The 26548-nt window shown below is 36.1% G+C and overlaps 2 protein-coding genes, 1 non-coding gene and 1 pseudogene across 3 annotated transcripts; all 4 read right to left on the bottom strand.

The window, feature by feature from the left end:
* Window positions 1-298: 298 nt before the first annotated feature.
* LOC145110465 (small nucleolar RNA R71) lies at window positions 299-405 on the bottom strand. The gene has a single exon (XR_013709843.1). It is a non-coding gene; the product is annotated as a small nucleolar RNA R71 (small nucleolar RNA).
* A 5345-nt stretch (window positions 406-5750) lies between these two features.
* On the bottom strand, window positions 5751-6404 carry LOC145104490 (secreted RxLR effector protein 161 pseudogene; annotated as a pseudogene).
* Window positions 6405-14332: 7928 nt separating this feature from the next.
* On the bottom strand, window positions 14333-15434 carry LOC145104494 (putative carboxylesterase 17). Its single transcript, XM_079041728.1, has one exon. The coding sequence runs from the start codon at window positions 15397-15399 to the stop codon at window positions 14407-14409; it is 993 nt and encodes a 330-aa protein (XP_078897854.1). The 5' UTR covers window positions 15400-15434; the 3' UTR covers window positions 14333-14406.
* Window positions 15435-24721: 9287 nt separating this feature from the next.
* LOC145104491 (putative carboxylesterase 17) lies at window positions 24722-26043 on the bottom strand. The gene has a single exon (XM_079041726.1). It carries the CDS (start codon window positions 25982-25984, stop codon window positions 24992-24994), a length of 993 nt encoding a protein of 330 aa, XP_078897852.1. The 5' UTR covers window positions 25985-26043; the 3' UTR covers window positions 24722-24991.
* Window positions 26044-26548: the final 505 nt, after the last annotated feature.

Here is a 26548-nt window from a genome sequence, read left to right as displayed (position 1 = left end):
AGTTCATAAACCATTACAAAGTTCAAACTACCACAACATATTCTTGGCATGCTAAATGAACTACCTTTTTATGGGAAGGAGCATGAGGAAGCTTAGGAGCATATAGAAGAGGTGGTGGAGATTTCACATTATTTTAATGCTCCAAAGTAAAGATGCAGTGATGCTTCGACTTTTATCGGTTACATTGAAGGGTGAAGCTAAAGAATGGTTAAAATTACTTCCCTTTGGAGAAATTACGACATGGGCTGATTTTAAGATTGAGTTCATAAACCAGTTTACCCCTCCTTCAAAAGTGGTGAAGCTTAAAATAAACATACAAAATTTTCAATAATTAGAGGGAGAGTCGTTATATGGAGCTTGGAAACGTTACAAGAGATTGTTACGACATTGCCCTCAACATGACTTCAATGTGCAACAAGAAATCTCAATATTTTATGATGGAGTGAATGTGTGCACTCGCCAACTTCTTGACTCACAAGGGCCCATGACAAAGAAGGATCTGACAACAAATAAAGCTTTGATTGAAGAATTCGCTAAGCATTCAAGAGAGTATCACATCTCAAATGAGGATTTCAGTATAGGAAAATCAAGTAAAGATGGAGGTCAAGATGTTATCAGTTCAGTAATTGCAAAGCTCGACGCAATGGAAGAAAAGATCACAAAAATTGGTGGATCAATTCAAGATAGATGCAGAGCTTGTGGAGGACCCCATTCTATGAGGGATTGTGAATTAGAGTACAAGAGAGATCGAGATACAAAAGAAATTCAACAACTAAAGAATGATCTCTACCAAATGGAACAAGTCCAATCCGAGAATATATCTACTCTCGAGTCCATGCTATTTGGATTTATGGAAGTCGGCGAAAAACAACATGATGCTACAGATGCAACATATAGACAACAACAAGAATCTATTTTGAGCATCTACGCGCAAGTTGGGCAATTTACAAAGTTTGTGCAAGAAAAACTACCGGATACACCTTCAATAAAAATCGAGCCAATCCCAATCTCTCAAGTCATGGTTGTTTATACAGAAGAAGAAGAAGATGAATTGGTGCATATAGGGGTCCTTGATTCAATAGAAGAACAGTCTAATTAGTCATTCAAAGTACAAGCGAAAGAAAAGGAAGAGTATCATGAAGTTGCCCAGTCGACACGACATGTAGACAATAGTGCCACGTCGTGGGAGATAAAAGAAGATTATGATTTTTCAGTAGTTGAGCTTAATAGCCTACCTCTCCCTTACCCATCTCGTGCCATGAAAATATGGTGAGGTGTGAATATACAACGTTCTTTGAACATGATGAGCTTTAAGACATTAAAGAGGAAGCATGTGAAGAATGGGAGGAGCCTTTACCCGAAGAGCAATCGGAAAAAGAAGAAAATCATTCGAAACCTCCATTTTCAACGCATATGATTTTTGAGGTGTTTGCTTTTACAAGACCACTCAAGTCACATAGCTGATTAAAGAAAAAGAAGAAGAGATTAGCGAGACGAAAGTTGAGGAAAAACAAAAGGAGCAATTAATTACCAAGAAGGAGTTAGAAAAAGAGGGACACAAATAGAATGAAAAATTAAAAGGGCAGAGTAAGGGATTGAAACACAAGCAAAAAGAAAGCGCCAATCAAAGAAACAAAGAGAACTCGAAAAAGGCGTACATAAGGCGAGTGTAAGCATACAAAAGAAGATGGAAGGAGAAGCAAGAGAGCCCACTCCCACCTACAATAACGTAGAGTGGGAAGGAGTCCGGCTCACGACTCCTCAAAAAGAAGTGCTTCTCGGGAGGTAACCCGAGCTCGGTTTGTATTTTCTTTTTCTTTTTCTTTTTATTTAGTTTTGCATTTTCATTTAACTTTTAGGATAAGTCATCTTAGTCATCTTTAATTTTTAAAAGAAAGGTAAAAAATCAATTCTGGGATTAAATTAATGAGTGGTAAAAAAATTTAAAAAGCAAAATTTTGTAATTGGTAAAATTTTCGAAACCACGACGTGGGGAATCCAATATGCCCGATATAGCACATTCATTTAAAACTCATGACGTGAGTGTAGAAGCTCACGAAGTGAGCTTCAAAATAGGACCAACACATATATGCAGATAGAACATTTGACTTTCATTGTTTAAACCCACTCACGGAGAACTATCGCCATCGGTCTCCAAACTTCAATTTTCCTACGTTTTTCTTCAAACTCTTCTTGATTTCGTGTTCCATCTTCAACCTAGGTAGTATTCTCATGCTTTATTACTTTAATTTTACTGATTTTAAGTGTTTGGGAGTTAGGGTTTGTTCTTGAGATGCTAATGTCAAAATTGGTTCTATTTCTTGCGAATTTGTTGCTGCATGTGTGTTTAATGGAATTAGAAGTACTGCCTAAGAAAACCCCAATGGTTGTTTTGGTTCGATTTGACCTCGATGATGATCGCTCCTGTTTTTCACGTCGAACTGAACTCACGACGTGAGCTTTAAAAGCTCACGACGTGAGAACTGGGTAACTTAGTTTTTTGTTTTCTGTTAATTGCTAAATATGTGGTTTTTTGCTTGGGTTTGGTTTGTTTTCTGATTTCAGGTATTATGGATCCAAGAAAAGCCCCTCAACAGCAACAAGGGAATGTTTCGAGCTTACACCCATTTTATTAATTTCCCGATGATCTCCCACGTGAAAATTTAAACAACTACACGAACAAGTTGGGATGGCTCTACAATCGCGAATTTGCCGTTTCACCAATGATAGATTGGGACAAGCTGAATGAAATTGGGATTTTGGGAAGATTAACCCCGTATCTCACAAAGATGTTTGAAGAAAATGGGATTCCTTTCACATGCAACGGGTGGAAAATTTTATTTTCGATTAAGGAACCAGTTTTCAAAGAGTTATGTGTTGAATTTTCTCAACGATTTCTTTTGAAGTAAACACGATTGATCCTCACTTTTCCATGGTTTTAGTTTTTCGTCTCGATGGTCAATATCGAGAATGTAGTTTGACCGAGTTCGCTTGGAGAATGGGTTTGTAGAACAACATGAAGCAATGTCTCCCATTTTTGATAGGTTTTTGAGATTAGCCACTCGGGATTACTCTCAAGGTGTAAGTAGGTATAGTTTTTGGACAACAATAGCTAATGGCGTATTTCATTCCGGGGTCTCACAAGAAAGCCAAATCCTGTCTCCCATTCATTGTCTCATCCACCGCCTTGTGACATATTCAATCAACCATAAAAAAACATGGGGATAAAGTGACGAGTTCAAATTTGTTTTTTATGCGGAGCATCATAGCATCAAGGTTTTTTCGCAATATTCCTTATATTCTTGCATAATATTTGGCAAGTAGTGCAGTCACATCTAGAGCTGGGAGCCTAATAGCGGGTTGGCATTTTGTCACTTGTTTGGCAAATTCATATAATGTGTTCATTCCAAGAGTGATGCGTACTCTTACATGCATCAAAGGTTCCGATCTTACTTTGAGGAAACAATGAATGTTGTAATCAATATGGGAACACATTAGCGTATTCCGGCTGATGATGAGGTGGAACAAGTAGAGCAACTAGCGGAGCGGGCGAGACCACGAGGACAACGAAATGTTAGAGGACGAGGAGAACGGGGTCAACCACAACAACAGTTTCAGGATGTTCCCTTTGGAGGTGTACCCACCGACCCACTTCATAGTCGGGTTCGTTCTTATCTAGACAATCTTCAAGGGGTGTAAATTATCATTACCAATCCATGGACGTATTATTTTCCCATTTCCATATAGAGCGTCCATCCTCCATGCCACCTCAATATCCTTACATACCGACTTGGGAAGAGCTTTTTGGCATCGAGACAAAATTTCGGGGACGGGTCTAGTGAAGCACATGGAGACGATGATGATGATGCATGATAACTTATTTATCATTTTATTTGAGTTTTTATTTTTATTCTTAATTTATTCTTTGTGTGTTATAATGTTTGTTTTATTTTTAATTTGATTTGTTTAAAATTATGTAACCGAATGATGAATATTTGTTTTCTTTTTCCATCCTAGGAGTTTGTTTTGTTTGTAGAATTTGTTAGGAAAATATAACCCAAAATTATACGAAAGTACAAAAGCATAAAATTCTTGACAGAGGTCTGTGTTTAACACAGTTTCCTTAAAACAAATTCGCCCTATATGGGTGTTTGTTCCCAGGATACAACAGTAGAAATCAATTCTTCTAGATTGCTCGAACCCTCACTTGGCCCGGATTATACCTTGGTTGCAGCAAGAGAGAAACGATGAAGCAGAAGCGTAAGAGAGGAAGAGAATTATTTTGTTTCATCCGGTGTCTAGAATCAGTCACATATGCATTGTATATATACTACCCAATGTAACCGATGCAATTAAAACGAAATCGTAACTGTCATAATTAAATAAGAAAATTAATCAGGAAATCAAAACCGAAATATATGATTAATTGCTCGTAATTCGTTTTTGTAACTGTTAACCAAAAGGAAAATAATGCAAAAAAGGTCCTTGAACTTTTCTGGTCGACCGGTGGTGTATTCGTGCCCGCAGGACGCTTGCTCGAACACAAGTTCAGTGGCCCGAAGCCAATTTAGATCGCATTTGCACCCCCCTGCGTGCGCGCGCAAGATAAGCTTTGGTTCTAATAAGTCTTACAAAGGTAGCTGGTCTTTGTAGTTAAAAATCAATTTCCTTTTCATTCACCCACTAATGTGGGATGAGTTTTAAACCCACTTAACTCATTTATTTTTTCTTCCGATTGCCATAATTTGACAAGTAATTTCTCATTCATTTTTAATCCGTTTTGGACGTGTGATATATCAAAACGTAGATATCACGAAGGAGGACACAAATATATAATCAATAACTCGTTTTGATTATATTTAGAGTCCAAAATTTGTGCTAAAAAATGGAGAAAATCCATTTTTTTGGAAATTAATTAAATTAATTTTCCAACAATCCCCCACATGAATGAAAATTGCTTCAGCATCCGCAATTTCAAGCTGCTTTAGGTAAAATCCCACAGTTGAATCATGCACAGGATAGGTAGGTTTGACCTTTTGAACCTTCCCTTAAGATACATATTTATTTTACTAGCGGACCAGTAGACTCGATGCCCTTGAACTGTTCTGGCATTTGTGTAAATAATCAATATATGTCTCACATGATTCTCCCTGACCTAGTTAGGTTCTCATTGATGTGTCCGTTTTGGTCATGGACACTTGCCTGGTTCTGTAAGAGTTCTTAGGAACTTTCCCATTCAATTCCCTTTGAAGCAACCCCACTTCTCTCTCACATAGGTGATTATATCATAATCATTACAAGCTAAAGTGTGATGATTTCCAACTTATCACCAACTACTATAAGCTTAACATGCATCACTGTTATTTATAGGAATGGGTTGGGGTTGACCCCCACAGTGATCCACATATGTTATATGCAAGTAGGTTGTCCCATTGAACCTAGATCTTGGGATCTCCAGTCAACTAGGTTGGGTTTTCCTTTGCAATAACTTATTCGTTCGTGGGTTTTAATCCCATTCCTTTTGACGATTTTGCAACTAACTCCCCGTTTAACCCTTTGGTTAGCGGATCCGTAATGTTATCATTTGACCTTATGTAGCCAATTGAGATAACTCCAGTTGAAAGTAGTTGTCGAATGGTGTTGTGTCTTCGACGGATGTGTTGAGACTTACCATTATACATAGAACTTTACGCCCGTCCAATTGCCGATTAACTATCGCAATGGATTAAGATTGTCGAAACTGTTTTAGGCTATACTGGTATATCTTCCAAAAATTGTCGTAGCCATTTAGCTTCTTCTCCACTTTTATCAAGTGCTATAAATTCTGATTCCATGGTGGATCTAGTTATAACTGTTTGTTTTGAAGATTTCCATGATATAGCTCCACCTCCAAGTGTGAACATAAACCCACTGGTTGACTTGGAGTCTTTAATGTCAGATATCCAATTTGCATCACTATACCCTTCTATTACCTCGGGATATCTTGTATAGTGCAACCCATAATTGCGAGTGTATCTTAAGTATTGTAATAATCTTTTAATACTCTTCCAATGTTCATCACTTGGAAAACTGGTATATCTACTTAGTCTGCTTATTGCAAAATCTAAGTCAGGTCTGGTACAACTCATAAGGTACATCAGACTACCAATAATTCTTGCATATTCGACTTGTGCAACTCCTTCACCTCTACTTTTACTTAGATGATGACTTGTATCAATTGGTGTCCTAGCTATAGTAGTATCACCGGAGTTGAACTTCTCAAGAATTTTATCCACATAATGGGTTTGATTTAAAGTAATTCCATTTGCAGTCCTTGTGATCTTCACACCAAGGATGACGTCTGCTAAACCCATATCTTTCATGTTGAATCTTGCTTTTAGCATGTCCTTTGTTGATTGAACCATTTAATCGTTTCTACCAACAATAAGCATATCACCAACATAAAGGCACAAGATAACATAACCCCCACTTGTGTTTTTAACATAAACACACTTGTCACATTCATTAATCTTGTATCCATTTTCCAACATCACATGGTCAAACTTTTGATGTCATTGTTTTGGGGCTTGTTTCAACCCATATAATGACTGCACTAGTTTGCAAACCTTTGATTCTTTTCCTGGGGCAACATACCTTTCTGGTTGTTCCATGTAGATTTCTTCTTCTAAATCCCTGTTTAGAAAAGCTTTTTTAACATCCATGATGTACTTCAATATTTCTTATAGAAGCGATTGCAAGTACCAATCTAATGGATGTAATACGTGTGACATGAGAGTACGCATCAAAATAATCAAGGCCACTTTTCTGTCTATAGCCTTTAATTACTAGTCTTGCCTTGTACTTGTCAATGGTTCCATCCGCTTTCATTTTCTTCTTAAAGCTTGCAATTTGCAGCCCGATGACCCCGTTGGTCACAATTATGGCAGTTTCCTTGAAACTGTTTCTTAAAAGTTCCATCTTTTGCTCCCAAGTTTGAACCCTTGGCTTTCTTTTGGAATTTGCCCTTTCCAGATTTGTTCTTCCCAGCAGTTTGACCATGCTCCACCACATTAGCTTTCTCAGAAGTAGGGGTATAACTACTCTTTTGAGCTATCTTATTGTCCTCTTCAATTCGAAGGCGAACAATAAGGTCCTCAATGGACATCTCCTTTCTCTTATGCTTCAAGTAATTCTTGAAATCAACCCAACTAGGGGGTAACTTCTCAATCATGGAAGCAATAGAAAAAGACTCATTCAACACAATACCCTCGACATGCATGTCATGTAGGAGGACTTGTAGTTCTTGGACTTGGGACATAACAGTTTTGCCATCCACCATTTTATAGTCAAGAAATCGGGCAACCACAAATTTCTTTGTCCCGACATCTTCAGTTTTATACTTTTTGTCCAATGGGTCCCATAGTTCTTTGGCTGTCTTTGTTACACAATACACATTATAAAGTGAATCAACAAGACCATTAAGAACATAGTTCCTACACAAGAAATCAGAAGGTTTCCAAGCATCAATAGTAGTTAAAGCTTGCACATCTCCTTCTCCTTTGGGCATCCGAGGAGCCTCTTCAATTAAGAATCTAGCAAGATTCAATGTGGTAAGATAGAAGAGCATATTCTGCCGCCACCTTTTAAAGTTCAGTCCAGAGAACTTCTCAGGTTTCTCAGCATGATTGACCGACATGGTCATCATTTGAGCTCCTTGAGCATTAGGAGTACCATTAGGCTGTGGTGGTTGGGAACCTTCACCAGTAGTCATGCCATAAAAGGAAGCAAATGTAAAATTGTTAAAGATTAAAATTTAATAACAACTAAACTGTTAAGTTTTGTCTATTTCCAGAAAACAGGTTCTGAAAGGCTGTGAAACAAAAGAAAGAATCTGAAAACTGTTTTAGAAAACAGTAACAGATTATGGATGCAATAACCTTAAACAGTTAGATACATGTAAACAAAAAAGCAGGAAAAAAACACAGAAAATGTCTTAGAAAATGATTTCTGAAAACAGATTTGGGAAGTGTGAGGGAGGAAAAAAATTCATTTTTATTATCACTGTAAGATGAAACAGGAACAATTTTTTTTTCCAAGTTCGTTTCGCCCAAACGATTTGTTTTAAGATTGTTAGGAAAATATAACCCAAAATTATACGAAAGAACAAAAGCATAAAATTCTTGACTGAGGCCTGTGTTTAACACAATTTCCTTAAAACAAATTCGCCCTATATAGGTGTTTGTTTCTCAGGATACAACAGTAGAAAACAATTCTTCTAGATTGCTCGAACCCTCACTTGGCCCGGATTATACATTGGTTGCAGCAAGAGAGAAACGATGAAGCAGAAGCATAAGAGAGGAAGAGAGTGATTTCGTTTCATCCGGTGTCTGGAATCAGTCATATATGCATTGTATATATACTACCCAATGTAACCGATGCAATTAAAACGAAATCATAACTGTCACAATTAAATAAGAAAATTAATCAAGAAATCAAAACCGAAATCTATGATTAATTGCTCTTAATTCATTTTTATAACTGTTAACCAAAAGGAAAAAATGTCCTTGAACTTTTCTGGTCGACCGGTGGTGCATTCGTGCCCGCAGGACGCGCGCTCACACACAAGTTCAGTGGCCCGAAGCCAATTTGGCTCGCATTTGCACCCCCTGCGTGCGCGCGTAAGAGAGAGCATTGGTTCTATTAAGTCTTACAAAGGTAGCTAGTCTTTGTAGTTATAAACCAATTTCCTTTTCATTCTCCCACCAATGTGGGATGAGTTTAAACCCACTTAACTCCTTTATTTTCTCTTCCAATTGCCATACTTTGACAAATAATTTCTCATTCATTTTTAATCCGTTTTGGACGTGTGATATATCGAAACGTAGATATCACGGAGGAGGACACGAATATATAATCAATAACTCGTTTTGATTATATTTAGAGTCCAAAATTTGTGCTTAAAAATGGAGAAAATTCATTTTTTGGAAATTAATTAAATTAATTTTCCAACAGAATTTATATTTATCGAGAAAAAAATGAGAATACAGAGAAGTCGTTAGTGTTATAGTTTTAAAACCGAAGACCACACTTTTTGATAAGTGTGGGGTGACCACGATGTGCAATTTTAGAGAAGTAAAGAAAGAGTTATAGAAAATATGTTCTTAAACTGTTTCTTAACGACTTAAGAGGGCAAAAGAGTTTGCACAACTTGAATATTTTATAGAAGAAACACATTCTGTCATGCTTCAGTTCTCACTGTGTGATCAGCTCTCTACCTCACGTCGTGAGCATCCTATTTTCACAATTCTGAAGTCTTTTATTCCATACTCATGTTGTGGCTCACTATTATCATGACTTGAGATATTATCAATCCTGTTTATGCTCTTTCTTTCAAAAAGAAAATGTGGTGTATGCTTTCCCACATTACGATGCATTACTTTGAAGTTTCTTGCACCATACTTTTTGAAGTGCAAGTTTTTTATTCACACTTTTATTCGACAAATTTATGAGTAGCTGCCAAAGTCCAGTTCCAGTACATATTCAAGATGTTCAAGCTTTCCACACAAGTTTCAGAATTCGATCTCGTCACTACTATTCCAGGGGAGTCTGTTCCAATTTCTCTTCTTTAATTTATGTTCTTTTATTGTTTTATCATGCAATGGGGACATTGCATGGTATGGGGTAGGGGGTTGAATTTAAGAATACAAACATTTTGATTAAAAAAATGAAAAAAATGACTAGAATTTTTCAAAAAATTATTAAAAGCATTTGAAATAATAATCTAAAATTTGAATCTAGCTAAAATTTGTTATATTGTTGTGTTGAGATCTAGGTTGCTAGTGTTGTGTGGGACGATCTGATGCAAGTTTCAATGTTTACTTGAGCCAATATATGTTATAGTATATTTGTGGCTTCCCTATCCTAGTGAAATCATGAAACAAAAACATGACCTTGCTTAGTTTGAGGGCCACAATATGTATAGCATCATGTACCAAAAATGTATCCAAGAGAGCTTATGTAATCATTGCACTTTAGACTAATACCTCTAACCAATAAGGGGTGAAGTTAAGTTCTCTTGCTTAAGCATATGTTTTTTTTAGGATTTTTAGTTTTGAGTGAAAAATGTGAGAAAAGAAAAAAAAGGAAAAAAAAAGAAAAAAAAGTTCGAAAAGTTTGAGAGAATAAGAGTTTACAAAGTTATGAAGATCAAGAAATATTATGAAGAAAAGTTAAAAATCATTGAAGACTCAATAATAAGGCAATTTGCCAAGTTATTTATTATTATTTTAATTTATAGGTTATTTTTCCATATGTATGCTTGGGGCTTAACCAAAAATTACCTTGAGGTTAAAAAAGATTTCTGAGGGTATATTCGGAGGGATGCATAAAATGAGCGTTGTTCAAAAGAAGTGTGGAAGTGTTTATGAAGATTATGAGTATTTAGGATTGGGGAGGCTTTTAGGAAAATTAGACACAAATATGTGCGTTGCGGTCTTGATATAATGGGGAAGCTCAAAATCAATTGTCTTGTGCAATGTTAGTAGCTAGGGTTTTAATGTGATGATATGATAATAAAATCAGTTTTGCTTGAGGGCAAGCAAAACGCAAGTGTGGGGTATTTTGATATTGCTATATTTATACATATATTTAGACATTATTTTAATACATTTTAAGATATAATTTGGTTAATTGCAAATATATTTGGTACTTATTGAGTTAAATTATATTTTGCAGCCAAATATCACATTCTTGAGGAAAATGTACTAAAACCGACAAAAGCTGGAACCTGGAAGGACTGGAGCTGAGCTGGGAGCTTAAAAGAGAAGAAAATTGAGTCAAATAGAAGCTCACGACGTGAGTCTTTACTTCTCACGACATGAAAATGAAGATTCCATAAGATAACTACGCGAAATGCAGTTTCCTTGCCGAACACGAATTGTACTGAGCTTACAACACGAACCTTAATGCTCACGGCGTAACACGCGATATTTGGAAACTATAAATATCCCTTTACATATCGAATTTTAGGAGGTTGGTTCTGATTTTCTGGAGAGATAATCAATTTTAGAGGCCAAGGATCTGCGAAAGACAACCCTTTGGAAGAGAGAACACTTGGAGATTGAAGATTTGAAGATTACACATTACATTCAGTTTGCATTAGATTAACAATGTCGAATTCTTATGTTTTTGTGTGCTTATTTTCTGTTATAAATAGCTAATCATTAGGCTTTTGTTTAGTGTAGACGAACCCTAATATTATGTGCTAGTTTCTTATATTTTGATTTTATGAAGTTGGTTAATGCATGTGTTTGATTATCTTTACCTAGCATGTTAAAGTTTGCATCTTTGTTGCTTCGATTTAAGTTAAATGTAGTTTAATGGCCATTTGAATTGCATGAACTTGTTTACTTAGTACTTTATGATCATTAAATTGTTAGAGCTAGGATTAATCACATCTTAGATTAAGTAATAAATGTAACAACTTTAACTGTGTTGGAGAACATAATTTGATCATAATTGTGTTTAATTAATTGTATTGATCATAGATTATTATCTAGATATATCTTACATAGCCCAATTATCATTAATAATCAATTATGTGTTTGCTTGTGTATGATCATTACATAGTATTTCATAAATTGGTGAAAATATTAGGAGATCGGATCAAGACTGTTAATTACATCTAAATTGGTAACCAACTGAATAAATCCATACGTAGAAACTACACATAGGAAAAAGGGGATTCGAAACTAAACGGAAGTGTCTTATTAATCTTGTTTACAATCGTTTTTAGTTAAGTGCCTAGTTTTAATTTAATCTGAATTTGAAAAATCAGATAAAAACCCATTCTTTAATTATAGTTTTTAGATTAATTTTTAGTAATTATATTATTAGCTAAAAAATTTCCCTATATTCGATACCCAACTTATCTAAACTATTCTATAAATTTGACTAGGTACAGTGTCTAAGTGCAATTAGTTAGTTGAGTAGGTTAGGATTATACATTTAAAACTAGGTAGTACATAATTTGCACATCACACTTTCAGAATTAATATATCGACATTATGCTTAAGTATCACCAAATTCAATTTATGATAATCTACAAGCACACCTTCGATTCTAGACACAAAAAACGAAAACCAAATTACTAGCGAAAATTATAAATGTTTATAGATAGAAAGAGAGAACCAAAAACTGATTAAGAAAATCATGTATTCTCATTTCCTAAGAAAGGCCATATCTATCTGGACAAAGTAAGGGTTGCAATAGAATTAACTGTAGTCATTTTATGGTTTTTAATTCAATCAATTCAAGGTTTCCTTAACTAATGAAAATGTATACCACAAATTGTCTATTATTAGATATAGTAATTTGAATTGGGAAATGAATAAAGGACTTTTAAGTTTGAGACTTTGGCCACAAGAGTTTTATATATTGACAGATTTAATCCCTACAGTTTATAAGTTTTGACCACATAATAGTTTTGTATTTTAGCATATTTAGTCCCTAGATTTTTCGAGCTTAAGCCTTTGGCCACAAGATTTTTATATGTTGGTAGGTTTGGTCCCTATGTAGAAAATAAATTATAAAAATTATCCTTGTAAATTACAAAATAAGTCCTAATACTATATATATATATATATATATATATATATATATATATATAAACGATCTATATATTTAAGATTTTTTTATCCTTGTTCAGAAAATAAATGAAGATGTTGATTTATACCTATAGGCCAAAACAGAAAATTTACGTCTAAGATATGAAACGCATGGGTCCTATACCAAGTTGGGACAAATTTGTGGTAAATATTCTCCGATATTTGTCGGTATTTTTAATAGAATAATATAAATAAACATGCATGATTACAAGATTTATTATCATTTTTTATGTTAAAAACCCAATTAAAACATTTTCTCTATTAATGAAAGGTGTTTTGTTTTAAGTTTTCACAAGGGTTAATGATCTTTTAGAGTAACGAGTTTTTGTTTTTTTTTTTTTTCAAACTTGGTTACTTTCTATTGTTTCCATATTATTATTATTATTATTATTATTATTATTATTATTATTATTATTATTATTCATCACTGAATTTGTTTTTGGCTTTTGAAAACTTTGAAAACTATTATTATGACCAAATATTGTACACCACTTGTATTAAACTTGTTTTTGGTATTCACATTTAGCCGAGCTCAGACGACCTTGCATCTCTGACGACTCTCCATTAACATTCTCCACATGAGTGAACGCATAATTTCGTAGTAGTGTTGCCGGTGACATATTTTATAGTAGAAAAAAGGAAAAAATTGAAAAAATCCGCAAAATTTACACTACGCATACAAAAAACAGTGGTTGCCGGTGTCACTGCGACCACCCAAAGAGAAGCGCCCCTGCTTCTCCAACGATTCTCCAATAAACCTGAGATTTTTTGTGACTTCCAACCAAACACACACTTTCAGATCGTGTTCTTAGGTCAAAAGACCCTTGTTTGTTCTTAAAATATTGAGCTTCAAGTTCTTGAAGATAAAGAAAAGCTTCGAGGATCTTGGAAATGAAAACCCACATAAGAATCGAGCTTCTAGACCTGGTAGGTTTTTATGGGCTTTCTATTGGTTATTTTTTCTAGGTTTTCGAGTTCTTCGAGATGAAGAAAAACTTCGGGCTCTTTGGGGTTTTATAAAGATGAATATATGAAGGATTTTTTTCTTGGGTTGGTGAGTGTGCGTGCGATATGTGCGAAGAACTCGTCGAAAAACAAATGATGGTCGAAAACTCGTTGAAGAAGATGACCAGAAAAAAAGTTCAATAGTACATGGTAACTGATGTAAAAAAAGTTTACCGAAGAAGATTACAAGAAACAAGTTCAATGGTAAAGTTTAAAAAAAGTTCTATAATAACCACTATAATTTTTAAACAACCAAAAATAACTTTAAGGTTATGAAAAAATAAATATTTTCCTATCTTTTGTTCTTATTTATCTTCGTACTTCTATAAAACATGTATTTCATGTTCATTTCGTTCTTATTTATCTTCCTATTTCTATAATGTTATGAAAAATTATATGAAATTCATTAATTCTCTCTCTTAATCTTATTTCTTAATTTTGACACTTGACTTAATCTAAGACGTGAAGGTGTGTGTGAGAAGCTTCCCTCACTTTTTGTCTGTCACGTCATTGGTAGATCCCTTGATATCTATTTCTTCAAAAGTGAAAAAAACAGCCAAATTCATTATTACACTCTTGATTAAGATATTTTAAATTCTAAGAGGTCCCAAACCGCCAAATTCATTATTACACTCTTGATTAAGATATTTAAATTCTAAGAGGTCCCAAACCGCGAAATTAAATGATTATTAAAACCAGATTTTATTAACTAAGAGAGAAAAGATATATAGCACATGCAACAACAGGAAACATTTGATTAGTGGTTTCGAATGAAGTCGGAGATTCCTTGGATCAATTTATGAGTCCCCTCAGAGGTTTTTGGGTCCACGTCAATAGCGATCTTATTCAGATAAAAGCTGTGTCCAACTCCATTACTGACCAACAACTCAATCTTCTTCCCAGCTTTCTTCATCTCTTCGTAAAACTCCATCTCCGTATCTATCACCAAGTCCTCCTCCGCCACACACAGAAGATACGGAGGTAAATCCAACCCCTTCAGCGACTCTCCCATTGGACATGTTATAGGGTGGTCTCTAGTGCTGCCCACCGGCAACCCCAGCATCAGAAACTTATACAACATGTCCAGAGTCAGAAACGGAGACTCGGGTTTTTCCAACTCCGACTTGCTTTTTACTGACCTGAGAAACCCCGGGTGGATGGGGATTGCTCCGGCGAGTGTAAGTGGATGGAGGTTTTCTCCGGCTGCCTTTTTGGCCACCTGATGGACAATGTTCCCGCCGGAGCTGTCTCCAATGAGGAAGACACGATTGAAGTCTCCCTTAGAAGACAGCCATGGTTCGTGTACTTTTTCATCGGCCAAATCTTGGAGCCAGAGAAGGGTGGAGTAGGCATCATCTATGGCGGCAGGGACGCGGTGCTCTGGTGCAAGACGAAGGTAGGTGCTAACAACGATGGCTCCAGCTTCACGTGCAAGACGAGTGTAGGTATTATAATACATGAACCAGTCTGCCTGGCTGATGCAAAATCCTCCACCATGAAAGTGTAGGATTATGGGAAGCTTTCCGTAGTCGGTTATCTCCGGGAGATAAACCCTGATGCGATGATCGGCATCTGGATGAGTGAACAGATCATGGGTTGCAACGCCATTGATGAAATTGTGGTGTGGTGGGACGGGATCAGACATGAACTTGAATTGTGGTGGTCCTGTCCATGTCCGATCAACAAAACCGCCGTCGTAGACAGTGAGCCAGCCAGAAACCTGGTCGACGATTGTTCTTTGAGTGGCCATTTTTTTTTTTTTTTATTATTTTGAGAAGTGGAAATGGCTCGAGGTGGATGAATGGTATCTGTGTATTAGGGATTTTTATAGGAGTGGAGGAACTGAGGTTGGCAGAGGAGTGAAAATTATGGGGGTCCATGGCTGCCGTTTGAAAGTTCAAAAGATTGATTAAATTAAAATATCCCTTACAAAAACAGTCGCTTGACCACACTCATACCACAGTCATTATAAACGTGAAAAAATATATATGATATCGAACTTATTTATAAAATCTATATATTATTGCTTGCCATCATAATAAAAGTTAAGGTTTCCGATAGGAATAATAAAGCAAACTCGTGTTACCAGATCCAGAATCTTATATATTTTTTTAAATTTCCCATATAAAGTAAAAAATGGCAAAATTGTTGAATTTAGGTTGGTAGTGTAAGCTCTAAGAAACTTCAAGGTAATGGGAAGTTGAGTCAAGTGACAAAATTGAAAGGATGTTTCATTTATTATTTTTATTACTATCTTTTCGTTTTACATTGCTTTTAATTATTGTGACGCTGGTTGTTAATTTTTGTACTTGTTATTATCCACCAACCTTTTATTTGTGTGAAAATATATGATGATTCAAATAAGTAACATCTTATCACTAACTTTCACATGTGTTGTGTTTTTTAAGGATATAAATATAAAAGAGAATTAGTAAATCTAATAAACAGAAGGTGTTATATGTCATGAAATTATAACTTAAAAGAGATTATCATAAAATAATCATTTATTTCGTAAAATAATTTTTGTGAAAACCATTTGGCTTTGCAACTAATTTACAAACCCTTACTCATCTTTGGTCTACCATTATATTAGGCGTAACAAATGGTGTAGTTTTTTTTTCTTTTTTAATATAACACCATTTTCTATACCAGATATGGTGTTATTAATAGTAACACCCTACAAGAAAAGTGATATTAATAGTAACACCCTACAATTTTCGTTTAGATTGCTCTCGTTAAAAACAATATATTTTTAATTACAATTATAAAAAAAATGTTCATACATACATTCATAAAAAACGCATGGATATAAAGATCCTAAGTTAAAATATATTACTTTTTAACGGAGTAATCTAAACGAAAATTGTAGTAGATTCATATACGAACGCGTGGATATAAAGATCGTTAAAATCTGTCATCCTATGAAGAAGTTATGATGTTCAGAACACCAGACCTTAGCCACATCACAAGAACTAAGCAACCAAGCAGCTGATATGGAATGTATTTAATTCCAATAAAAGTCTCCCATATTTTAAATCTTGAATTTCCGGTTATAAATGTTTTAATATGGTCAACTTTAAAAACATATTACTAAAAACCATTTCAATTAAGGCATTAAATATCAACCATTAATATAAATCTGTTTATATTAGTAAACCATTAATATAAAACCCATTTTTATTAGGAAACCATTAATACCAAAAAATCATATTCAAATTATCATATACATATACGATTCATCCTTGAATCCGCGACTCACATTTGTTTTCAATTGTTGCGTTTCTTCAAGCCTTCTCCTACAACATCATTCTTATTGCTTATAACTCACATCATCATTCTGTAACACGCATAAAAATCATGCCAATTTAAAACTTTTTAAATCATTTAAAAACCAATAATTATTACAAATTTATTTTCAAAATGGTTTAATGTCAGAGTATCCCACAATCAAATCATAAAAATATAAGGAGGTGCACGATCACGCCTTCGCCTTCCCGCGATCATCAGAAGTACCTGAAACAAGATCAACAACTGTAAGCCCGAAACTTAGTGAGTTACCCCAAAATACCAACGCCATACAAATCATAACCATATCATATAAACATCATGCATAATGAGCCATCAGCCTGACTAGATCGCCTCGCAGTGCCATCAATCTATTTGGACCGCTCTCCGAGCTATCGGCACGTATGAACCGCCTCTTAGGGCCTTTAGCCTATCCGGACCGCTCGCCGGGCCTTCGACCTGACTAGTACGCCCTAACCGGGTCTGCAGTCTATCCGGTCCGCCCTGGGTATGTTGGCGCAAGCACAAAGCATGACCGCCTCAATCTAACCCCCAATCAAACAATCACGTGCACATAAATATCATATGCTAGCTAGCATGTACAGATAGTCATACAAATCTAACAGATCACTAACATAGTATCATCCTATAACCAGGATACCGATCTAACATATCACTAACCATAACATCATCCTATATACCAGGATACCGACCTAACCGGTCCTTAACATAACATCATCCTATATACCATGATACCGACCTAACAGGTCACTAAGCATATCATCATGCAATAACCAGTATAACAATCCAAAAGAAGGGCTGGCATTGGTGCCTTCGACCTTGTTAGTATAGTGAGGATAACTCACCTCACAAGTAGCTCGGCATGATAATGTCAAACTCCCCAAATATAGCTTCAAACTCAATCACCTATATCCACCAATGATCCACTTCCATAAATTTCCAAATTACTAAAATACCCCCAGAAGTCAAACTGGTCAACACTTGGTCAAAGTCAAAGTTAACGGTCAAGGTCAACAGTCCATGTTGACCCAACTCGTCGAGTGTAGCTCATTGACTCGTCTAGTTCCTTCAGAACTCAAGAAATCGTGAAAACACTAGTCGACTCGCCGAGTTTCCAGACAACTTATCGAGTCCATGTAGTGTCCAAAATGTCAGGAAAACCCTAACCAACTCATCGAGTTACCTCTCTAATTTGCCGAGTTCATGCAGAATCCAAAAGGCGGGAAACCCTCATTTAACTTGTCGAGTTGACTATGCAACTCGTCGAGTTCCTTCAGTCTATTTCTCATTCAGATGCTTTTAAGTGAAACTAAAGCTCCAAACTGTAGATCTAGGCTCCTAGGGTGTTGTTATCACGTAAATTTGCTAACTTTACGTGCATGCAAAGCTCCATGAGGTTAAAACACTCATAACTAGCCTTAGAATAAGGTTTTAGACAGGATGGAGGGACACAACTTCATAAAGCTTGAGGCTTATGTCCATAAGGGCCTAGAGGAGTCCAGATCTGAAACTATGCTCTTGTGAAAAGCTCAAATCCGAAAGTGACTCCATTTTGCACCAAAATGCCCATGTTCCAACATTAGAAGAGATCTAAGAAATGGAAGGCCAAGGTAAAGACTTTTTACCTTCTACTGGATGCCAACACTATGTAGATACTGGATCTACAAGCTTCCCCTCGTTCCAAGCTTCTTAATCTTCAAGGTTCTTCAACAAATGCACCAAAAACATACTTTTAGCCTCTCCCACACTCAAGAATAGGGTTGCTTCTGGCCGTCAAAAGGTGGTAAGGAGGCTGGAGGAAAGGACTTAAGGTCATTTAAATAGGGTGCAAACACTTAAAATTAGGGTTTTCATGCACAACCTTTACCTGTCGAGTTGGGGTCCTCCAACTCGTCGAGTAGAAGCCATAAATCACGCGGGCTGACTAGGTTCGACACGACAAGTTGGGGCCTCCAACTCGTCGAGTTCCCTCAATAAGATGAATATAAAGCTTTTAAAAATTATACATGGGAGTTGGGATGTTACAATTCTCCCCCACTTGAACTAGACTTCGTCCTCGAAGTCTGCTGCGGCGAACAACTCCAGATAATGCTCTCGCATCTCTGCCTCCGGCTCCCAAGTCCACTCGGATCCCCTCCGATGCTCCCATTGTACCTTTACCAAAGGTACTTCCTTGTTCCGTAGAACCTTCACTTTCCTCTCCAGAACGACCACTGGTCTCTCCACGTAATTCAGGCGCTCGTCGACCTGTATATCGTCCAATGACACCACTGCCTCCTCATCTAATAGGCACTTCCGCAACTGTGACACATGGAAAGTGCTGTGGATCTGACTAAGCTCCTCCGGGAGATCTAGTCTATACGCCACTTTGCCAACCCTGGCAATGATCCTGAATGGCCCAAGGTATCAGGGACCCAATTCTCCCCTCTTCCTGAAGCGAATCACACCCTTACAGGGTGAGACCTTCAGTAATACCATGTCACCCACCTGGAACTCCAGCTCAGATTGGTGTCTGTTGGCGTAACTCTTCTGCCGACTCTGAGCGGTATGCAGCCGCTGTCTGATCTGCTGAATCCTCTCGGTAGTCTGCAGAACTACCTATGTCCGTCCCATCACCCTGTGACCAATCTCACCCCAACAGACTGGGGTGCAACATCTCTATCTATACAACAGCTCATATGGTGGAGCACCAATATTGGAATGAAAGCTGTTGTTGTAGGAGAACTCTGCAATGGGTAGGTAGGAGTCCCAACTCCCACAGAAGTCAATAACACAGGCTCTCAGCATATCCTTGAGATTCTGTATGGTCCGCTCACTTTGGCCGTCTGTTTGCGGATGATAGCTTCGACTGAAGTGCAGCCGCGTGCCCAGTTCCTCGTGGAACTTCTGCCAGAACGGGAGGTGAACCGAACATCACAGTCTGAGACAACAGAGACCGGTACCCCATGGCGAGCAACAATTTCGTAGATATACAAGTCGGCCAGCTTCTCGGCCGATGAACTCTCCCGTATCGCTTAAAAGTGGGTGCTCTTGGTCAATCGATCCACGATGACCCAAATAGCGTCGAAGCCCCTAACCGTTCTCGGTAGTTTCTATTGGTCCAAACAAGCTTTCGAAATCAACTTCAAAGATAATTTGAGGACTCGGAGACCCAGGAGGGGGAGCATCGGACTCCATGATAAGTGTTGTAACATGAGCAGGATCTGCTTTTTCCGAACAAAATTATCATCAAAAGTTTCTTCAATTACACGAGTTCTACGATTCAGAACCCTATAAGTTTTAGATTTGGCTGAGTATCCCAGAAAGATGGCTTCATCGGATTTCGGTTGAAACTTAGTGTAACATTCCAATATCAGGTATTATTATTATTGCCCTTAACCTTATTAAAAGCTGCACAATTGGTTCCTTGAGAGGAAAGGCTTCGCATTGTAGCCGTACACTGGGCATCCTGAGAGTACGTGTGGCGTACTCATGTCTTTTGGAAATGCGGAGGATCTGCTAGTATGTTGGGTGTACTTGTGGTATGCCGAGCGTACTAGCCCAGACTCCAAACCCTAATTTTAACGGTTGCTCCCTATTTAAACAACTTTATATCCCTTTTGGACTATCTTTATCAGCTATCATTCCCTCCTCAGACCCTAATCTTGAGTCTAAGGTTGTTAGTGAGAGTTTGGGAGGTTATTAAGAGTATTTGGTGCATATTGTTGAAGAAGTAGGCTAGACAAGAAGGAGTTGTTGTTTGCAACCTTGAAGATCCAGAAACCACTCCTCATTGTGCATCTTTTTCTGTTATAAAGCTTATACCTTGATGAGTTTTCTATTTAACCTCTATGGATGAGATTTATGAGCTTTTTGTCCTCAAGTTTGGATCTTTATGAGTTTGGAGCACTCCAAGGAATATTAGTTGTCCTTTCATGCATTTTAGGACTTGTAGATTCATAAAAATGGTTGCTTGATCATTTCCTTTGGCCCATGCATTAGTATAGTGGCATAGAGTGTGTTGGAAGTTAGGGTTTGTTGCATGGGGTCATTTTTAGCCATGAAAAGGCTTAAAGTCGATGACTTTATGGATTAAGACACTCTAGGATGGTCAGATCTAAAGTTTAGTTAGATGTCTTAGCGGATTAAGACACAAAAGATGGTGAAATTGAATCAATCAGAGTACACCGGGCGTACTCCTGGCTACGCCCTACATAGCCGGTTCCGTCCCCGTCTGGTCGCTATTCGTGTGGTACGCCTTGCGTAAGAAATGGTACGTGTAGCATACGCGCTAGGAAGTTGACTTTCTTTGACTTTTAACTTTTGGTCAAGATTTAGAGTTTTGGACCATGAGAAGGGTAAAATGGTCTCTTTTTTTTCCCTTCAAGGACTTAGTTTTGGGATTTGGACTCGGAAGTTGAACTTTAGACCTTAAATATTAATTAGGATTAATTGTTTCGTTGACTAGGTGGAGTCTAGTTCTGGGAGTTCGAGTATGAGATTTACTTGTCGTCAGTATCAGGTCAGTCTCCAAACTTGATCAAATCTGAAATTTTTTGATCATTTTCGACATCGATTTTCTTCTATGAAGGGTCCTCGGGTTTGGTGTGGTTCCATCTTACCTAATCGGTTGTCTTGTATACAAGCTGACAACTTAGAAGTTCAGTTTTCTTATGATGAAATTAAATGTGCAGTTAGGGATTAGCGTACAGATATCAATTTTAAATATCTATATAAAATGATGTATTTTAATATTAACAAAATGACATCAGAGCCATATTATATATGCAATAGTTACAATGAAGCTAATCAACTATCATATGTGTGTGACTATAAAATCCATCAAAATATATTAAAAAATCTTCTAAAAGTGTTGTATGTTTTCTATAAACTAATATATCTCTTTGTTTATCAAGTGTAGCTAAACTATAATAACAAAATTCGCAAGATGGTGGTCAATTTCTATATATCTATCCAAAAACGTTTTTACATATCGTTAATTATATATTTATATATAGAAGTTTTTTAGGTAAGAAAAAAAATGGCCATTCTAAATACTTATGAAAATATTGTTAAAGATACATAAAAAAAACATTGTTGACAAAAAAAAGAAAGTTCTTTAAAGATACATAAAAAAAACATTGTTGACAAAAAAAAATTCTTTTAGCCCTATAATTTTATCCTACACAGCGTTATATGCCTAGTAATCATTAAAGCCGAATTTTATTCACTAAGAGAGAAGAGAGAAATCTACCTTCCTGATAAATGAATCCTAAAATTGACACATGTCATTATTTTAACCCATTTTTTTGCCACGTGGCATTTTCTTAGAACTCACCAATTTTTTTTCCGCTCATCAGTTCAGTTATAAGTTATAACCCATAACCCAATACCTCGGTAGTAAAAAACTGATTTTACGTAATATTTGTTCACAATTAAGGATAGATTTTGGCATTTAAATTATTTCCATTTTTAATCCCCTTAAATTAAGGCACATTCCCACACCAGGAAACCTAATTCGATTTCAAATTTTGAATCTTGTATTTCTATGGATCGAAATCGTATATGTTCCTCATAAATCTCGACAATCCCTCTTCAAATCCGCCCATCGCCCCCTCTATCATCGCATGAATCTCACATTATCATTTTGCAAAAAAACCTAAAATCAAAGGGCTTAAGTCCGTTCAAGTATCCAAAATATGTTTCAACAAAGCAAGATATAGTAATAATTCAAGAATGTATGTTTTACTATATGCAAGCTGTTTGATGGGTAGCCTTCATATTCTCTATGTTGCTCCTCCACCCTGATTCTCTCTACTAAACTCATGTCCGATCTCTTCATTTCACTGTATATCCCCTCCGATTATTCAGAATATTTTCGATTTTAATAGCTCAAGGATCTTCATGGTGATTTGATCCTCTTTCGATCTTACTATTTTGTATTTTATCCAATGTTTATTTATAGATATTATATACGCAAGTTAATTGTGAGAAAGTCTGATCGTGTTCTTCGTATTTTTTTGTGAATGACTAACATTTTAATTTTTGAATTTAAACGACCGTATGAATTCAATCCCAGTAATTGTTCAAGGTTTGTGGACATGTACTTGGTAACTGCGAGTGTGGAATTCTTTCAGTATAACATTATGTGACTTCAGTGTTGGAGAAGTGCATGGATATAATCTCGCATTTCTTGCCTGCCAAGTGTTTGCTAAAATGCTAGAATGAAATATGAAATATCGGGTAGTGGTCTTTTTTGCTTTTCTGGTATTAGTTTGAAATATTTTATTGTAATCTTCTTTGATTCATTTCCACTTTTACTTTTTACTTGGAATTGATAGCTTAAGTAATCCATACAAAGGACAAGGTTGAAAATGATGAAACTCAAATGTTTTTTGTTTGATTTCCAGGTTCATCTAATCTTGATACTTATGTGGTCTTTGTAGAAACCAAAAAATCAAAACCATGTGAAGGTTGATGCATCTGTGGGACAAATTATCATAGAAAGTATGTATTCCATATATCTAGAAACAACGTAATTTATTGTGTAATTATGTTTTTTTATTTTGTTTTAAAAGTTTTAAACTCCTCTTTGATTCCGCGATTTGGGTCTTTGAAACTAATATTAATGTTTTTGGACTCAGAGAAAAGACTCGGATACCTTTGAGCTCTAACAGAAGGAAAAATGTTATGTTGGTCAAATATCTCAACCAAAGAGACTATTCATTGTTATTGGTTAAAACATTAATTCCATTATGAACAACTTAATTTCTTATAGAGTGTTTGAGATTCTAGATTTGGAAGTGGTTTTTTTTCACCTAGCTTAAATATTGGGATCTGTCTGGAGTTGTACCTGCCAATTGCCATCCTATAACGTGATTATGATTTTTTCATACATGAGATCGCATGACAAAACTTTCTTGGAAAGTGGTATAAAGGAAATTAAAACATATGAGATTATACAGTATTGAGTTCAATCATTTATGTAGGTCATTAAATGTTGAATTCTTACTGGATTTGGATTTCCTGGTTACATGGTCTACTCTTTCATGCATTGATTAGTTTTTTTTTCTCTTTTGATTGATAACGTTTATATGAGAAATTTTTATGTAAGTCCAAAGTGCAAGAGCCCTCAATATGCAGATGAGCATAATGTAACTGTATTGCTTTTATGGGTAAGGTGTTGTAAGTACGTTGCCATTGTGTAAATTTCTATGATTTTGAACAATTTAATGTAACGATTTCATTAGGTACTATGAATTAGAACAAGATCGTTCCTTCAAAGGTTTGATTTTATTATAGGATTCAGAATTGATATTCCTTGTGTGTGGCTGTAGCCATTTGAATTGAAATTCACACATAAGAGTTTACTTTTGAATGTTTGTGGCTAATGAGTTTATTCATCATCGAATTTAGAAGATTTTAGTTAACATTTAAATTTAATTACACCGAGTGCAACTTTCCAACTATTTAAGCCTTTTCATTTGATAGTAAATATTTAAATAAATTTTTATAATTGTTAAAAAGGAAATAGTGTGTTATTTTCGTATGACTTTTTTTTATTTACAAACAAACGCTAGTAATTACAAAGTACAAATAAAAGATAATGAGCTTTGTAATTGTAAGAATGGACAATTTATAAAAAAATTTGTGTTAATTTGATGGTTGTGTCTAAATCTGTTAATTAAAGGTCGTTTCGTTAATATGGGTTAAAAATGTTAGTGTATTAATTTTTATTTTTTTTTCATGTAAACACATGGAACGTTTGCTCATATATTCAATATACATTGCAAAAGTAATTTAAACTAATAATTATATAGTTACGGTTAAAACATCCAAGCCTCTAAAAATAATAGTAGCAAATATGTTATTAACTATAACACCTAATAACTTTCAACATTGTTTTACGTCGTCTCCGTTTAGTATACGGGTTATAACCTAGTATAATATATATATATATATATATATATATATATATATATATATATATATATATATATATATATATATATATATATATATATATATATATGCACCCATACTATATAACAATTTAATTAGTGATTTCCAATGAAGTGGGACATCCCGTGGATCAATTTACGAGTCTCCTCGGAGGTTTTTGGATCCACATCAATGGCGACCTTATTCAGATAAAAGCTGTGTCCAACTCCATTACTCACAAACAACTCAACCTTCTTCCCAGCTTTCTTCATCTCCTCGTAAAACTCCATCTCCGTATCTATCACCAAGTCCTCCTCCGCCACACACAGCATATACGGCGGCAAATCCACCCCCTGCAGCACCTCTCCCATCGGACGTGTTATCGGGTGGTCTCTGGTGCTGCCCACCGGCAACCCCAGCTTCAGAAACTTATACAACATGTCCAGAGTCAAAAACGGAGACTCGGGTTTTTCCAACTCCGACTTGCTTTTCTCTGACCGGAGAAACCCCGGGTGGATGGGAATGGCTCCCGCGAGTCTAAGTGGATGTAGGCTTTCTCTGGCTGCCTTTTTGGCCACCTGATGGACTATGTTTCCGCCGGAGCTGTCTCCAATGAGGAAAACACGGTTGAAGTCTCCCTTAGAAGACAGCCATGGTTGGTGTACTTTTCCGTTGGCTAAATCTTGGAGCCAGAGAAGGGTGGAGTAGGCATCATCTATGGCGGCAGGGAGGCGGTGCTCCGGTGCAAGACGGAGGTAGGTGCTGACAACGATGGCTCCAGCTTCACGTGCAAGACAAGTGTAGGTATTATAATACATGAACCAGTCAGCCTTGCTGATGCAAAATCCTCCACCATGAAAGTGTAGGATTATGGGAAGCTTTCCGGAATCGGGTATCTCCGGGAGATAAACCCTGACGCGAAGATCCGAATCTGGATGGGTGAAGAGATCATGAGTTGCAACGCCATTGATGAAATTGTGGTGTGGTGGGACGGGATCAGACATGAACTTGAATTGCGGTGGTCCTGTCCATGTCCGATCAACAAAACCGTCGTTGTAGACAGCGAGCCAGCCGGAAACTTGGTCGACGATTGATCTTTGAAACACCATTTTTAATTGTTTCGAAAGTAGAAGTGAAGTTGGAATGGTGGATAGATGATATCTGTGTCGGGTCTTATATAACAGCGGAGATGATGGGTAAAGGCAAAGCAGTGGAAATTGTTTGAAGAAAACAGTTAAAAAACTTCAATTATGGAGTCAACGGCTGCCGTTTGAAAGTTCATACTAATGTCCCTAACAAAAATATTTTTTGTCACCAACGTAACCCCACATATTTTTAAAAAGTTATCCAGTTATGTATTACTATAATTTTAGTTTTTTAATAGCAATAAAAATTATTTTACGTATAATGGTACAAAAAAAACAAACCAATGGTACAACAAAAACGTAACCCCATAAATTAATTTCGTTCTAATAATAAATTAAAATAGTACAAAAAAAAAACAAACCAATTATAATATTTTGTATAAGAGACTAATGGTAAAAAATAAATCAAAATTAAGATTTTCTTTTAGGATTTACTAGAAGGAGTAGAGGCTTAGACCATCGGGATTCGGGGTGTGGATATTTCTTCATTGTTGTATCCTATTTGATGTGGCTCCAGATGATGTTTCT

Source organism: Lactuca virosa, chromosome 4, assembly GCF_052849685.1.
Source record: "Lactuca virosa cultivar CGN04683 chromosome 4, Lactuca_virosa_CGN04683_v6, whole genome shotgun sequence".
Classification (NCBI taxonomy): domain Eukaryota; kingdom Viridiplantae; phylum Streptophyta; class Magnoliopsida; order Asterales; family Asteraceae; genus Lactuca; species Lactuca virosa.
This window is presented reverse-complemented; position numbering and strand designations above follow the sequence as displayed.

Coding starts and splice junctions, on each gene's coding strand:
- LOC145104494 (XM_079041728.1), bottom strand. CDS start 15,399: ATGGCCACTCAAAGAACAATCGTCGACCAGGTTTCTGGCTGGCTCACT.
- LOC145104491 (XM_079041726.1), bottom strand. CDS start 25,984: ATGGTGTTTCAAAGATCAATCGTCGACCAAGTTTCCGGCTGGCTCGCT.